General features: G+C 38.6%; 1 protein-coding gene across 6 annotated transcripts in view; it reads left to right on the forward strand.

The window, feature by feature from the left end:
- The window catches only part of PPHLN1 (periphilin 1), a 129610-nt gene that overhangs the window by 23109 nt on the left and 88889 nt on the right, over positions 1–17612 (forward strand). For 3 of the 6 annotated variants that reach the window (XM_036758920.1, XM_036758919.1, XM_036758918.1), the window contains exon 5: positions 11368–11616. The exons of the other annotated variants lie outside the window; for them this stretch is intronic. In XM_036758920.1, coding sequence (XP_036614815.1) covers positions 11368–11616 — 249 coding nt within the window. The remainder of the gene's footprint in view (positions 1–11367; positions 11617–17612) is intronic. 6 annotated transcript variants of the gene reach the window in all.

A 17612-nucleotide genomic window follows, 5' to 3' on the forward strand; every position in this document is an offset into this window, starting at 1 on the left:
ACGGACCTTGGTAATTCTTTGAGAAAGATTTCCCACACTGGCTGATTTCTGGTTGAGGAAAAGGGAAATAACCTTGATTCTGATTCAATAATTAGTTAATACAAGAAAGAAATCATGATTTCTCTCAGCTTGCAGATCTTTACCCTCTCCCTGAGATCCAGGAGTAATGCAACACTCAATACCCCAAGAAGTAGCAACTAGGTCAGCCCATATCTTTGCTCCAGAAATGCAAAGAGCCCAGCCTTAATATCAGTTCAGAAGTAATAGGCTGGAAAAATGGGTAAAAAAAAGAAAGAAAAAAAAGAACAGAAGAGAATGACTTCAAAACATCTATAAACAGCATCTCAGAGAAAAACACAGCTTGAGCACAAATTGAACTAGAATTCCTGGAAGGGATGAAGCATGAAGCAAAAGTTTAAAAATGTTTTTATAGATCATTCAGTCTGGCATGAACCTCAGGATTTTGGTTATGTGGGAGCTATGCAGTCTGCTTCTTTCTCAGGCAGCTGTATTGGCTAGATAAGAGAGAATGATTAGAAAAAAAGATAAAAAAATATGGTATGATATGAGCTGAGCTTGTTAGCTTTCTCTAGTTCCTTTTTTGACATATTAATCAAAACTTGAAATTTTAAATCAAGCAATAAGTGTCACAGAATCTGTCCGCAGCTTTCATTTTGAGTATGCTATTTCTTTTCCATCACTATCAGTTTCCTAAGAAGTTTAAAAAAAAACAGCCAAACCAGTGTGGTCTGTCATGTTTACTTAGCCTCTCTGGGCCTCGCTTCCTTTTCTTGAAATGAGGAGATTGGAGCTAGATGGCTTATGTGTCACCACAAATTTTTGTGATGGAAAGCAGATGCTGCATGTCTTTAAGTTTACCTTTAAAATATCTTTATATTGTTTACTTAGGTACCAAGTAGCATGTTTTGTAGTAGCATTGACCTTTTTTCAAAAACCATTTTCAAATGAGAAAAATCAAATACTACATTGAATATGAAGTGTTCTTTTTTCCTATGCTTTAAATTATTTATGAAGTAGATAGCATGTTGTCATAGAAATAGCATTTTGAGTCAAGGTATTCAAATTCTGACTCCCATACTTAACATCATTTTGGATAATTTATATAACTTCTCAGAATAGAAAATGTTTTGTTGGACTACATGATCCCTCTAAATCCTGCAAACTATGAATATTGTATACCCAGGATGACTAAAATGTTAAGGTTTAATAATAACTTGCCTAAGGAAATTCAGTTAGGAAAGAAAACAGTATTTATATTATACTTTATATTTTCTGGTTTTGCCATTTGTTGTGCCTCTTGCTCTGGCAATTGAGGGACAAAAGAGGAAAGCAAGGTCCCATTGAGAAACACTGTGCTTGTATTTCTCAGAAGGGAAAATTTAGCTTTTCCTAGTAGTGACAGCCCATTTCTTACTTTTGAAAACTAAGGAAGGGGCAATAATTTCAGTGGGACTTGGTTATAATTACTAATATTTAAATGTTTATTGAAGATGCTTAAATTCAAGGTTTAATCTTTTATTTCTGGCTTTTATGGAAAAGGTTAAAAGAGGAACAGAAACAAAAGGATTTATGTTGAATGTGGAAAAGAAAACCATGTAGGCAACTTGGAGGAATTTTCAGTAGTGAAATAAGGCAAAAGTTAAATTTGAGGAAGAAAAATTGTGGGAAATTTGAATGAGAGTAATGTCCAAGCCCAGATACTGGTTAATTTTCTACTTTTGTTTTGGAAAAGGAACTGTATCAAACGCTATTCAGGAGGATATGAAGGGATTAAGGAGGATAAGTAAAGATTGGAGAATAGATACTGAAGATCAATAAGTAGAATAATTGTTCACTTTTTAAATGGAATTATTAAAGGGTAAAGTAAATAGAACAGATTTGAGTAAATTGGTATAATAATAAGGAGATAGGTGTGAGCTTGGAGTTTTTATGATTATCTTTTTGAAAAGGAAGTTGAATAAAGTTGTTAAGGGGTTGCCCAAAAAGTTTAAAATCAAACCTAGGAATTCTGACTATTATGTAGCGTAAAGGAAATTGTCTCATAACTTGTATGATGTTACATTACTGATATAACCAAGTAAGCTATTTTTGTTCCAAGTGCAGGCTGATCTTGTTGGAAGAGAAAAGTGAAGAGGCTTGAAGAATGCCTTTTTACATTCCAATATGTTAGGGAGAATTAAGTGTTCCTGAAGGACACAGAAACAAGACTTCAGTGGAGAAGAAAAAAAGGAATGTGAAGTAGAGGCATGGTAACTTAACCCTTGTTAGGATGTTAGAGGAGAATGTTACACAGAGCAGAAAGGTTAGATAGACTGATGAAAGAGCATTTTTTTTAGAATTTATTATGTGACAGTTATTGTTCTAAGCTCTGGAAAAAATGAAAAGGATGGCTTTATAATTAGAGCTGAAAAACAGATTTGAAACTTTTTTTTAAAGAGTAGATAAATCTACTATCTAGTTTTATCTAGTAGATAAAACATTTGGCCTGAAGTTACAAAATCAAATGTGACCTTAATTTCTAGCTGTGTAACCCTGGGAGCAGCTAAATGGTGCACTCTGATTTCAAATCTGGCCTTAGACACTTACTAGCTCTGTGACTCTGGGCAAGTCACTTAAGCCTGTTAGCTTTAGTTTCTTTCATCTGTAAAATAAGCTAGAGAAGGAAATGACAAAGCATTCCAGTATCTCTGCCAAGAAAACTCCAAATGGGGTCACAAAGAGTCAGACATGACTGAACCTCAACCACCACCCATCCTGGGCAAATCACTTAACCTGTTTACCAAAATTTCCTCAACTGTAAAATGGTGATAGTAATACAACTGTGGAGAGAATTATGATTTTGGTAATAATGATATAATATGTGTAATTAGTATACTAATAGATTAGATTTTTTAGAATTGCCTCTCTTTTAAGTTAGTTTTAATGAAGCTTCAAATAATAAATCAAGCTTTTGAAAATGCCCACAATCAGTGGCATCCTTCTGCCTGTGTACCTGAAGTGAAGTGAATCAAAGACTCTGTAGAACCTGTTCCTGTCACAGAACTCTGGTCCTGTGACCCACTAAATAGCAACCCCCAAAGACTTGAGCAATATTGCTCCCACAGGACTCCAGAATTGTTGTATTGTCTTCCATCTGTGGGTTTGTTGTGAGAAACTGTTCAAGACCAGGAAAATATTGTTTGTAAAACACCCCCCTTCTTTTCTGCTTGTGATTTATGTATATGATCTCTGTCTTCAAAACTTACCTTGCACGGCTTTTGTGAGGATCAAATGAAACTATTTATAAAAAGTATTTAGTGTAATGTCTGAAACAGTAGGTGCTATGTAAATGCTTATTCCCTTCCTTCTAGGAGCCTAAAATTAGCAATGGCTATTTAAGCAAGAAACTGAAGACCATAGGGACACAGGCTGTGATTTCCTCACCGTGGCTCACTGAAAAATGCAGAAGAGAAAAGTTAATTAGGGAAGTGAGCTACTTCCTAAGAAGGTGGTATCTCAAAGTGGGATTTGGATTTCTTGGCCACGATTTACAATATTTGAAAGACATATTCTTAACTATAGATGTTATGTATCTAACAAAGAATGTGTTTTTGGATGTCTTGCAAATCTAATGAAAAGTATGGGATAGAGATGATTGCCTATGATATCTCTCAAGTTAGACAACATAGAAAGTACAAAACAGTTCAACTTTAATAAATCCCTTATGATTTCTCTTTCTTGTTTACCTTTTCATGCTTCTCTTGATTCTTGTGTTTGAAAGTCAGATTTTCTATTCAGCTCTGTTCTTTTCACTGAGAAAGCTTGAAAGTCCTCTGTTTTATTGAAAATCGATATTTTGCCTTGGAGCAGGATACTCAGTTTTGCTGGGTAGGTGATTCTTGGTTTTAATCATAGCTCCATTGACCTCTGGAATATCGTATTCCAAGCCCTTCGATCCCTTAATGTGGAAGCTGCTAGATCCTGTGTTATCCTGATTGTTTTTCCACAATACTCAAATTGTTTCTTTCTGGCTGCTTGCAGTATTTTCTCCTTGATCTGGGAGCTCTGGAATTTGGCAACAATATTCTTAGGAGTTTTCTTTTTGGGATCTTTTTGAGGAGGCAATCTGTGGATTCTTTCAATTTCTATTTTGCCCTGTGGGTCTAGAATATCAGGGCAGTTCTCCTTGATAATTTCTTGAAAGATGATATCTAGGCTCTTTTTTTGATCATGGCTTTCAGGTAGTCCAATAATTTTTAAATTATCTCTCCTGGATCTATTTTCCAGGTCAGTGGTTTTTCCAATGAGATATTTCACATTGTCTTCCACTTTTTCATTCCTTTGGTTCTATTTTGTAATATCTTGATTTTCATAAAGTCACTAGCTTCCACTTGTTCCAATCTCGTTTTTAAGGTAGTATTTTCTTCAGTGGTCTTTTGGACCTCCTTTTCCATTTGGCTAATTCTGCCTTTCAAGGCATTCTTCTCCTCATTGGCTTTTTGGGGCTCTTTTGCCATTTGAGTTAGTCTGTTTTTTAAGGTATTGTTTTCTTCAGTATTTTTTTCAGGTTTTTTTTGTTTCTCCTTTAGCAATTCATTGACTTGTTTTTCATGGTTTTCTCGTATCCTTCTCATTTCTCTTCCCAATTTTTCCTCTACTTCTCTAACTTTCTTTTCCAAATCCTTTTTGAGCTCTTCCATGGCCTGAGACCAGTTCATGTTTTTCTTGGAGGCTTTTGTTGTAGGCTCTTTGACTTTGTTGACTTCTTCTGTCTATATGTTTTGGTCTTCTTTGTCACCAAAGAAAGATTCCAGAGTCTGAGATTGAATCTGAGTGCATTTTCGCTGCCTCGCCATGTTCCCAGCCAACTTAATTGACCCTTGATTTTTTCAGCAGGGTATGACTCCTTGTAGAGTAAAGAGTACTTTATTCCAAGCTTGAGGGGATGCGCCGTTAATTGCAGAGCTATTTCTGTACAGCCAGCTCTGCCACACCAGCACTCCTCCTTCCCCATGAAGTGCCAACCGGGACCTTATGCATATCTTAAGCAGGCTGTGCACTCCTGCTTTGATCTGCCACTTAATTCCTCCCACCAGGTGGGCCACTCCAGAAGAACAGGTATTCAGCTCTGATTTCAGTAAGTTGGCCTTCATTTGCCAGCCTTGTTTCACTCAGGGCTGCTATTTGGATGCGATCCCTGCTGATTTCTTTTGCAACAAGAGCTATTTGACTTTCAGGTCTACTGGATTTTGTGTTGTCTATAAGTGGGCACATTCCATGTGCCGATGATGATTGGAATCATCTTTGTTAGACGTTTTTGTATATTTTTGGGGGTTTGACCACAGAGTGGGATTCCCCACCTGCAGTGGTAATCAGGCCAGGGTTGGGAAAGTAGTCAGTTTTGATACCCCTTTTCTAGCCCCTTCCTCACACCAGGAGGTGAGCAGTGCAGTCCTTAAAAGGGTGCTCAGACACCCAGGGTGCTGCAGAATCCCACTGCTGCTTCCTGTGAGAAACCACCCTATGGCCTGGGCCAGCTGTGTGCAGGATTGTGACTGCTGCTTCCAAAGTTTCCCCACCTGCTGTTTCATCACTTGCCTATCACCACAGGACTTTGAGATAGGTAAAAATTGTAAAATGGTGTAGGTGATGTCTTTGGATTCATGTGTAAATTGGATTTAAGTGAGACAGTGTTGCAGGAAGTCGTCAGCCTCACTGTCTTCTCCAGTCATCACAGTCCAGTGGCAGAACAGAATCAAGACGGCTGGTCATGGCTCAAGATGCAGTGGATGACCTTGGCATCTCTGATGTCTAACCAAGCTCAAAGCACTCCATGGTGCCTTCTTTAGCTGCCTTCATGTTCTTTGGAACAAATTGTTCTCATCTGCCCATTCCACCATCAGAAGTCTTCACATACTGATCCAGCCATTCTGGAGAGCAATTTGGAACTATGCCCAAAGAGATATAAAAATGTTCATACTCTTTGACCCAGCAATACCACTTCTAGGGCTGTATCCCAGAGAGATCACACAAGTGGGAAAAGGACCCATAGGTACAAAAATATTTATAGCGGCTCTTTTTCTAGTAGCTAAGAATTGGAAATCAAGGGAATGCCTATCAATTGGGGAATGGCTGAACAAGTTGGGGTATACGAAGGTAATGGAATACTATTGTGCTCTGAGAAATGGGGATGATACGGACTTCACAACAACCTGGAAAAACCTACACAACATAATGCTGAGTGAGTGGAGCAGAACCAGGAGAACATTATAAACAACCACAGATGCATGGATTCTGTGAGGACTAACCCTGATAGACTCTGCTCTTCTCAGCAACACAAGGTGCAAAGACAATTGCAAAGGACTCACTATCCACATCCAGAGAAAGAACTATGAAGTATGAATGCAGATTGAGGCACACTTTATGCTTGCCTTTTTTTTCTCCTCTTTTTGGGTTTTTTTTTTTTTTTGGTTTTGTTTCTTCTTTTTCATGATTCATTCCATTGGTCATAATTCTTTTTCACAACTTGACTATTGTGTAAATAAGTTCAATGCGAAGTTATATATCAAAGATCTATCGGATTCTATGCCGTCTTGGGGGGGGAGTGAGGGAAGAAAATCTGGAACTCAAAATTATGTAGAACTGAGTGTTGTAAAATAAAAATTAAAAAAAATTGAAAAAAAAGAAGTCTTCTCATGCTTGGGGTAGACACTCCCCTAATGCACCAATGGGTTTGAGACCCTTGGTTACCCTCAATCTGGTTCCCTGTCTGCCGAGATGGTTTACTGAAGTTTGGCCACTGCACATGCTACAGCTTCTTGGAGCCACAGGTGAGAATTGGATGGAGAGGTGGAAAGCAGCCCTGAAAAGGGTCCAGCAGCCATCAAACCAGAGGTACCAGTCTTCCCTGAACACATCCTACACCCCAAATGCGGGAAAGCGAAGAAACTGCTGACAAGGTCTACTACAAATTACCTTACATGAGTTCAACTGGGCCTTCACTGCTACACATCAATCCTTTTACGCATCCCTTATGAACTCATTGTCCTACTCTTCACAGCTGCTTTTGAAAGCTTTTCATCCCTACCCCCATTCTCGACTGAGAACCTCCCATAGTTTACTGAAAAAATTGAGGCTATTTGACAAGAGCTCTGTCTTTTCCCCTGCTCATTACCTAGATGGCTTCTACTAGTATCACTTCCTTCACTTTTGTGCCTCCTATGTGTGGGCTACTGTGCTAAGAATGCAAAAAGAGGGAAAACTTAATAAATGTTTGTTAATTGGATTGATTAATGTGCTGAAGTGTCTTCATTTGTTCTATGGCCTTGATATTCTTGCTATCATTTCTTTTGGTTACTACTATACATCAGGAGACCCTCTCGAAACTCCAAACATGTGGCATCATCCACCACATTCACTAGATCTTTAAAAACTGAGCCTTGGTCCTTCTAAAAGGCTGTGACTAGGTTGTTAGTTTTTTTAAGTGGTCCAGGAGACTAAGGCCCAAATCATTGACAGAGTTCCGTGGTCATTACAATAGTAATGGATGAAGATCTGACTAAGGATTCTTCAGGATTAATATGTTTTTCATTTTTGTTTTTAATATTTTGTTCTTTCTAATTACACGTAAAAATAAATTTTAATATTCATTTGTAAAATTTTGAGTTCCAAATTCCCTCCTTCCCCTTACCTCTCATTGACAAGGCAAACAGTTCGATATAGGTTATACGTGTGTAGTCATGCAAAATATATTTCTATATTAGGTATATTAGGATAGCAAAGATCCACCACTCAAAAAAAAATGCCACAAGAAAAATTTTTAAAAGGTTAAAAGGTGTGCTTCAATCTGCATTCAGATTCCAACAGTTCTTTCTCTGGAAGTGGATAGTATTTTTCATCATAAATCCTTTGAAGTTGTCTTAGGTCCTTGTATTGTTGAGAACAGCTGAATCATTCACCGTTAGTTATCATACAGTATTGCTGTTGGTGTAGACAATGTTCTAGTTCTTCTCTTTTCATTTTGCATTATTTCATGTAAATCTTTTCAGATTTTTCTGAAAACATTCTGGTCATCATTTCTTAAAACGCAGTAGTATTGTCACAGTCATATACTGCAGCTTGTTCAGTCATTCCTCAGTTGATGGACATCCTCTTAATTTCCAATTCATTGTTCCACAGAAAGAGCTACTAGAAATATTTTTGTTCATTTATGTCCTTTTCCTTTTTTTTTTTAAATCTCTTTGAGACACAGGCCTTGTAATGGTATTGGTAAAGGGTATACACAGTTTCATACCTGTAGGGCATATTTCCAAATTGCTCTCTAGAATGGTTGGATAAGTTCACAATTCACCAATGGTACATGAGTGTTTCAGTTTTCCCATATCCCTTCCAAGATTTGTCATTTTCCTTTTTCTGTCCTATTAGGCAGTCTGCTGAGTGTAAAGTGCATGTCAGAGTTACTTTAATTTGCATTTCTCTAATAGCAATTTAGAGCTTTGTTTAATATGACTATAGATAGTTTGGATCTTTTTCTTCTGAAAACTGCTTGTTCATATTTCATATCCTTGACCATTTATCAATTGGGGAATGACTTGTATTCTTATAAATTTGACTCAGTTCTCTATATATTTGAGCATTGAGGACTTTACCAGAGAGATAAACTGTACAAATTTTTTTTTACAGTTTTCTGTTTTCCAGGATTAAGAAATCTTGGTTACATTGGTTTTGTTTATTCAAAACTTTTAAAATTTAATGTAATTAAAATTATCCATTGTACATTCTTTGATATTCTCTATCTCTTGTTTGTTCATAAATTCTTCCATTACCCCTAGATCTTACAGGTAAACTATTCTATGTTCCCATAATTTGCTTATATTATCACTTTTATGTCTAAATCACGTACCCATTTTGCTCTTACCATGGTATGCAGTGTGAGATGTTGGCATAGACAGTAGTTTCTACCAAACTGCTTTCCAGTTTTCCCAGAAGTTTGTGTCAGTGAGTTCTTGTCCCCAAAGTTAGGATCTTTGTTTTAACATATACTAGATTATTATGGTTATCTACTATCTATAATGTACTTAATCTATTCCACTGATCCATCACTCTTTTTTCTTTGCCAGTTGGGCCTACCCATAAACAATTGCTTTTTTTCAAATTGTTTAGATCTGACTTTATTTGTCTGAAAAGTGTTTTGTATTTGTGCTCCTATAGTTTCTGGGTTTGTCTTAGCAGAGAAGTATTTTATGTTGTCCACAGTTGGTTTCAGTGGAATTTCTCTTCCTGCTCTATTTTCTTGGTAATTCAAAGAAATGTTGCTGACTTTTGTGGATTTATTTTATATCCTGCAAGTTTCCTAGTTGTTAATTCATTCATTTTTTAGTTAATTCTCCAGGGTTCTCTAGTTATATAATCATCTGCAAAGAGTGATAGTTTTGTTTCCTCATTGTCTGTTTAATTCCATTATTTCCTTTCTGTTACTACTATAGCTAATATTTCTAATGCAGTATTGAATAATTGTGGTGCTAAAGGTTTCTTCCTTGATTTTATTGGGAAAAAACTCCATTTAGATCCTAGTAAGGTCTGCACCTTGAATGACTTTCAAAAACTTATTGGTGATATTCAATGGCTCCGCCCCCGGTTGGGGCTAACCACTCAGCAGCTTTCCCCTTTATATGAAATGCTCCGGGGACCATCTGACCTTAAATCTCCCTGTCATTGGACCCCTGAGGCCCTTCAGTGTCTGAAAGAAGTACAAGCTGCCATTCATGCAGGATCCACTGTGAGGTTCTTGGCAACTAATCCCTTAGAGCTTACTATTCTTAATACTCCCTCACTTCCCACTGGGGTTCTTCATCAAGGTACTGGAATTATTGAATGGGTACATTTACCTCAAATTAAAAACAGAAAGTGCTCTCCTTATACTAATCCTGTGGCTCAAGTTGCCTGGAAGGGCATAGTCAGAGCAAGAGCACTTACTGGCAGAGACCCTCAGGTCATTCATACTATGTATACTAATCAACAGTTACAAAAATGTTTTCAGGAGGACCCTGGTTGGCAGCTTATAATTGGGCACAGTTTTCACCATGGTACATCTCTTCCTCTAGCCCCCCAGTTTATCAATTGGCCTTGGGCATGGGGAAAAAGATTTTCTCCCACACCTGTTGATGGCATCAGTGTATTTACTGATGCCACGAAGCTGCATTGGGCCTCTATATACATACATTCTAAAAAGAGTGTACAAGTTTTTGCGACTCCATTCACCTCCACTCAGCAAAATGAATTATTTGCTGTCCTTCAGGCTATGCTTATGGACACTCCCATTAATATCACTACTGATAGTCATTATGTTGCAGGTCTTATACTGCATTTGGAAACAGCCTGTGTCCCTTTTCGTTCTGATTCTATTACTCAGCTCACTTTGGAGATGCAGTGTGCGGTGCGAGAGCGCTCCTTTTCCTTTCATATTATGCATATCCGTTCCCATTCTGGATTGCCTGGCCCTCTTGTGCATGGCAATGCTATAGCTGATGCTGCACTTCAGGGGGTGGCCCTAACATCACCTGCCCAATTGGCTCATTCCAAATTTCACCTATCTGTGCGCTCTCTCCGTCACCTGTATGGTCTTGGTAAGGCTGAGGCGTGGAGGATTGTTAAATCTTGCACCAGCTGTGCTCCTTTTCTCCCTCCTCCTGCTGTTACTGTCCGGAACCCTGTAGGGGATGGGCCTAATGACATTTGGCAAATGGATGTCACTCATTATTCCCCCTTTGGACGTTCTCATTTTATTCATGTGTGTGTGGACACATTTTCTGGCTTCACTATGGCCACTGCCAGAACTGGTGAGGCGGTCAAGGATGTGACAGCACACCTCCTTTCTTGTTTTGCTAATCATGGCATCCCAGAAATTCTCAAAACTGATAATAGTCCTGCATATGCTGCAAAAGCTTTTCAGACCTTTTGCATGGAATGGTCTATTACCCATATTACCGGGATCCCTCACAATCCTACTGGACAGGCTATTGTGGAGCGAGCTAATCGCTCCCTGAAGGCTTTCCTTGCTAAACAAAAGGGGGGAGCTGGACTTGGTCCACAGACTAGTCTGAATCTGGCTATATACACTTTGAATTATTTAAAATTTGATGATCACAACTTGTCCCCAGCAATGAAATACGTCCTAGGCCCATCACAGAAGCCACGATCCATGCCACATTCCGGGGCCCAATCTGCACTTGGAGGTGCTGGGACATCGGCCATGTGGAAGGACGCGGATGGACAGTGGATGGGACCAGGAATCATAACTGTCTGGGGTCGAGGCTGTGTTTGTATCTCCACAGGTGAAGGTAACGAGGTGTGGGTCCCTATCCGCAGGATCCATGTGATTGAGACAACAGAACAGAAAATCACGACGGGGCGGAAATCGCAGGGACTGCGACAGAGACAGGCACGGAGGCAGCGGAAGCTACACCGAGTAGTGACCAGTGTCCACCTGCATCATGATCCTGCACCTACTCTTCTTGATCTCCCTGATAGATCTCAGCAAGGGGACTCAGTCGCCAGCCCAACGACATCACTGGGCGTTCATCAGCAGCCCCCCTTGGCTGAGGGTGATAAGCTAGGGTGAGCCTATCCCACAACCCATATTACAAGGGAACCTTTCTTACATGTTTAGACAACCCCTTCCTTATGAGGGAAATCAGACTAAGAAACCCCCTCGAATGAATTTTACTGGCTTAGTTGCTGGTTTTCCCTTATGTTTACAAAAAGCTGTGAATGGGAACTGGGATGGTTTTAAATGGAATCTCACAGGGGTTCCTAACACAGTGCCTTGGTGTGCCAACATCACTCAAACCCATGATACATTGCAATACAATGGTGATGTGCGGTATTTTCATTTATGGAGTTGGGTGTTGCAAGGGGAAGACGTGTCTCCCCTAGAAAGCTATCACTGGCCATGCCCTCGGTGCAAACCTGCAAACAATCCTATTGTCAAGCTCTGGAAAAATTATACAGGTTTTCTGTCATTTATAGACTGTCACTCACAACACTGCCAAAAGACTGTTGTGAGACTGAATGGGATTGATCAGACTCTTACTTCTTGCCATAACCTTACTCAATTTGTTAACAATCGCTATACTACTGGATACCCAATGCCCTTCTATACTACTAGAGAAGGCCGGTCTACTACAGGACTAGCACAGATAATCATTGCTCTTGGGGGTCCGAGTGTCCAGGGGTTTTATGCTCCAAAACCTTTGCCAAAGGGGTTAGTGAACTACGTAACCCTTACTGGATGTGTGTGTTTAGAGACCTCCCATGCCTTCCTGTGGGATAGCCACAGCTATTCCACCCTTACCCCCCACCACAACATGTCAGGGGTATTTCAGTTGTCCTGTCCTAAATGCTCGGTACATGCATGCATGGGAAAAAATTTTACTAAGGGTCGGGTTTTTATTGTTACTAGGCCTCGATATGCCCTCACTGTAGTACATACTGATGGATGGTATCGTACCACGGCTGGTCATGTTCTCTCCATCGTAGACCAAAAGATAACAGCCTTGACTTGCGCTAGGCGATGCATCTCATGTGTTGTGCTTGGAATCACCTTGCTGGTGGAGCTTGTTTTTAGTTCCACGGCCTTAGCAATGGCAGTATCAAACATGCAGAACGAGGTTAGGGAAGCCACCGAGTTACATGACTTCATGCTTAATGTTTCCCTTGGTTTTAAGCATGAGGCTCAGATAGATGAGGATTTTTATCAAGCTATTAAAACTTTACAACATGCTGTACAGGTTTTAGGGACAGATATGGAGTCTCTAGAATTACAAACTAAATTACAGTGTGACTATCGTTTTAACACCTTTTGTCTTACCTCAAAACAATATAATGATACTGAACATGACTGGGATATAATTCGCGCGCAGTTACAAGGAGCTGTTTTGGACAATGTCACACTTGAACTCCAGAAACTAATAAGCTTGGCAGAGGACATTAATCTTGCGTCACATGATGATTTGTTTCCTGAAAAAACTGCTCAAAACATCTTGGACTTTTTTCAACAGGCTGATCCTTAGCATTGGCTGAAGCAGTGGCTTATTCCTCTTGGTATGGGTTTTCTGTTTCTGACTCTGGGTCTTTGTCTCCTCCCTTATATTTTCCGTTGCCTCCTTTCCCTAGTGCACTGTTCCCTGTTTGGCATGAAGCGAGACATCATGATCCTTCGTGATCAGTCTACTTCACTGCAAAACAAAAAGGGGGAGTTGTAACGGGGTGAGTTAGAGCCGACCCCTGCCCTCCTCGGACCTCTGTGTCCAGGGCCTGCCGAGGTATACTTGGGGCCCTGCGATATGAGAGGAACAGGAAGGGACCAGAAGGAAGGGTCTTGCCCTTGTTGCACATAGGACTTCCGGTTCTCTGCCCGGCTTGTCAGAGCACGTGGAACTTCCAGTTCTTTACTTGGACTGCCTGTCTGCAGGGAGCTTCCAGAGAGCTAGGGAAGGTTATGGGAGGAGAGTAGGAGGAGTCAGGGCGGTCCTGGCACCCAGGTGTCCTGATTTTACTTGTTCTTTTTACCCACGTAACCAAAGAATGTACCTACATCACTAAAGATATAAAAGTTTGCTGCTATCCTGAATAAATTGGAGTTATCTACCACCTTTGGCTCCCGCTCCATTCATTTTCCGTGAGATCAGGGCTTTTGCTAGGCAAAGGCCTGGGTCTTGGGGGGAACCCCGAGAAAGTTGTGAGGCCTGGGCCCGCAACAGCTTCAAGGTTATCCTGATTAGATATAATGCTTGCTGATGGTTTTAGATAGACACTACTTATTTTAAAGAACATTCTCTTTATTCCTATACTTTCTAGTGTTTTTAACAGGAATGAATGTTTGCATTTTGCCAAAAGCTTTTCCTGCATCTATTTAGATAATCGTACTATTTCTGTTGGTTTTGTCACTGGTATGATCAGTTATGCTAGCGGTTTTCCTAGTAAACCAACCCTACTTTCCTGGTATATAAATCCTACTTGGTTCATGTCATATATTGTGATCTCATTGCTAGCGTTTTATTTAAAAATTTTGTGCCTGTATTTATTAGGAAAATTGATCTATAGTATTCTTTCTGTGTTTCTACTCTTCCTGGTTTGGGTATCAGCACCATATTTGTATTGTAAAAGAAATTTGGTAGGACTCCTTCTTTGCCTGTTTTTCCAAATAGTTTTTATAGTATTGGGATTAATTGTTCTTTAAGTGTTTGGTAGGCTTCGCTTGTGAATCCATCTGGTCCTGGTGATTTTTAATTAAGCAGCTAATTAATGGCTTATTCAGTTTCTTTTTTGAGGATGAGTTATCATTACCTTGCATTTTGTTGTCTTGAATTTACTGGTCTTGAACAGTGTACTAAATTCATTCTTCTCCAGTACGATGTTCTTATGTTTTGTTTTGTTTTTGAAACACAAGTTTTAAGTTTTCATCGTTGAAGTCTCTGTTTGCTTTATTGCACAATTATATTTTTCTCTTTTTTTGAAAAGATATTCTTTATTTGAAAGTACATTCTTTCAGCCATTGTATTGTGTGTGTGTGTGTGTGTGTGTGTGTGTGTGTGTGTATGTATCAAGCTCATAGAAGAGGGGAAAAAGTGCAAACTTTTTGATTAATGTTTGTAATCTTTTACTTGTGCCTACTAGTGACTTTTTGGGGCTGCTCCTTGATTCCCTTGGAAAATACTTCTGCTCTGAAAGTAATTTTTTGCATTTGTGTTAGAGATGGTTAGAATTATTATTTATCATACTATTATACAATGATGTTTTCACTTTCTGATTGGAAGTAAATTCATTTTCCTTGAAAAGGGAGATTATTTATTCTCAATAACATTTAGAAGATGTATAAATTTATTGTGTTTCAAGTAAACTGAAACACTTTCTTTTACATTTTTTAGATAAAATGATAACTAGAGCTAGAAAGGTGTATAAATTTTTTTATTATTATTTTTTTCAAGGTTTAAATTCTTTTTTTTATTTTTTAAATTTTATTTTTTTATTTTTAGTTTACAACACACGGTTCTACATAATTTTGAGATCCAGATTTTCTTCCCTCCCTCCCCCCTCCCTCCCCAAGACGACATGGAATCTCATATAACTACCATGTATAACTTCGCATTGAATTAATTTATACACTAGTCAAGTTGTGGAGAAAAATTATGACCAATGGAATGAATCATGAGAAAGAAGAGACAGAACCCCCAAAAAAACCCCAAAAACAAAAACAAAAGAGAAGAAAAAAGGCGAGCATGAAGTACGCCTCAATCTGCATTCAAACTTCACAGTTCTTTCTCTGGATGAAGATAGCATTCTCCATCATGAGTCCCCTGGAGTTGTCCTTGCACCTTGTGTTGCTGAGAAGAGCAAAGTCTGTCAGGGTTGGTCCTCACGGAATCCATATATCTGTGGTTGTGTACAATGTTCTCCTGGCTCTGCTCCGCTCACTCAGCATTATATCGTGTAGGTTTTTCCAGGTTGTTACGAAGTCCGTATCATTCCCATTTCTTATGGCACAATAGTATTCCATTACCTTCATATACCACAGGTTGTTCAGCCATTCCCCAATTGATGGGCATCCCTTTGATTTCCAATTCTTGGCTACCACAAAAAGAGCTGCTGTAAATATTTTTGTACATATGGGTTCCTTTCCCTCTTGTGTGATTTCTTTGGGATACAACCCTAGAAGTGGTATTGCTGAGTCAAAGGGTATGAACATTTTTATAGCCCTTTGGGCATAGTTCCAAATTGCTCTCCAAAATGGCTGGATCAGCTCACAACTCCACCAGCAACATAACAATGTTCCAATTTCCCCACATCCTTTCCAGCATTTATCATTTTCCTGTTTTGTTATTTTAGCCAGTCTGACAGGAGAGATGTGGTATCTAAGAGTTGTTTTGATTTGCATTTTTCTAATCAGTAGTGATCCAGAGCATTTTTTCATATGTCTATAGATAGCTTTAATTTCTTCCTCTGACAACTGCCTGTTCATATCCTTTGACCATTTCTCAATTGGGAAATGGTTTGTATTCCTATATATTTGGCTCAGTTCCCTATATATTTTAGAAATGAGGCCTTTATCAGAGATACAAGTTGCAAAGATTTTCTCCTAATTTTTGTTGCATTGGCTTTTTTTGTACAAAAACATTTCAATTTGACATAATCAAAATTATCCATTTTGCATTTTGTAATGCTCTCTGTGTCTTGTTGGGTCATGTGTTGTTTACTTTTCCATAAATCTGATAAGTAAACTATTCCTTGCTTTCCCAAATTACTTATAGTATCAGATTTTACTCCTAAATCATGAACCCATTTTGACTTTATTTTGGTATATTGTGTAAGATATTGGCCTATGCCCAGTTTCTGCCCTACCATTTTCGATTTTCCCAACAGTTTTTGTGAAATAGTGAATTACTAGCCCAGAAGCTGGCCTCTTTGGGTTTACCGAAGAATAGATTGGTAAACTTGTTGATTTCTCCTACTTGTGTACCTATCTTATTCCACTGATCCACACCCCTGTTTCTTAACCAGTACCAGGCAGTTTTGATGACTGCTGCTCTGTAGTACAGTTTAATATCTGGTATGGCTAGGCCACCTTCTCTAGCATTTCTTTTCATTAATACCCTAGCTATTCTAGACCTCTTGTTTTTCCAGATGAATTTTGTTATTATTTTGTCCAGCTCAGTAAAATGATTTTTTGGTAGTTTGATTGGTATGGCACTGAATAGGTAGATTAATTTAGGTAAAATTGTCATTTTTATTATATTAGCTCGGCCTAACCATGAGCAGCTGATATTTTTCCATTTATTTAGATCTATTTTATTCGCATGAAAAGTGTGTCATAGTTATGTTCATATAGGCCCTGGGTTTGTCTTGGCAAATACACCCCCAAATATTTTATAGTTTCTACAGTAACTTTGAATGGAATTTCTCTTTCTATCTCTTGCTGTTGGGCTTTGTCAGTAATGTATAGGAATGCTGAGGATTTATGTGGGTTTATTTTATATCCTGCAACTTTGCTAAAGTTGTTGATTATTTCAAGTAGTTTTTTACTTGATTCTCTAGGATTCTCTAGATAAATCATCATATCATCTGCAAAAAGTGATAATTTAGTTTCTTCTTTTCCTATTCTAATTCCTTCAGTTTCTTTTTCCTCTCTTCTTGCTACAGCTAAGGTTTCTAGTACCAAATTGAATAATAGGGGTGATAATGGACATCCTCGTTTCACCCCTGATATTATTGGGAATGCATCTAGCTTATCCCCATTACAAATAATGCTTGTTGATGGTTTTAGGTAGATGCTATTTATAATTTTAAGGAAGGTTCCACTTATTCCTATGCTTTCTAGTGTTTTTAATAGGAATGGGTGTTGTACTTTGTCAAAGGCTTTTTCTGTGTCTATTGAGATGATCATATGGTTTCTGCTAGTTTTGTTGTTGATCTGGTCAATTATGCTAATAGTTTTCCTAATATTGAACCAGCCTTGCATTCCTGGATTAAATCCTACCTGGTCATAGTGTATTTTTCCCGTGATAAGTTGCTGCAGTCTTTTTGCTAATATTTTATTTAAGGTTTTTGCATCAATA

Source organism: Trichosurus vulpecula, chromosome 5 (genome assembly GCF_011100635.1).
Source record: "Trichosurus vulpecula isolate mTriVul1 chromosome 5, mTriVul1.pri, whole genome shotgun sequence".
In the NCBI taxonomy this organism is placed as follows: Eukaryota; Metazoa; Chordata; class Mammalia; order Diprotodontia; family Phalangeridae; genus Trichosurus; species Trichosurus vulpecula.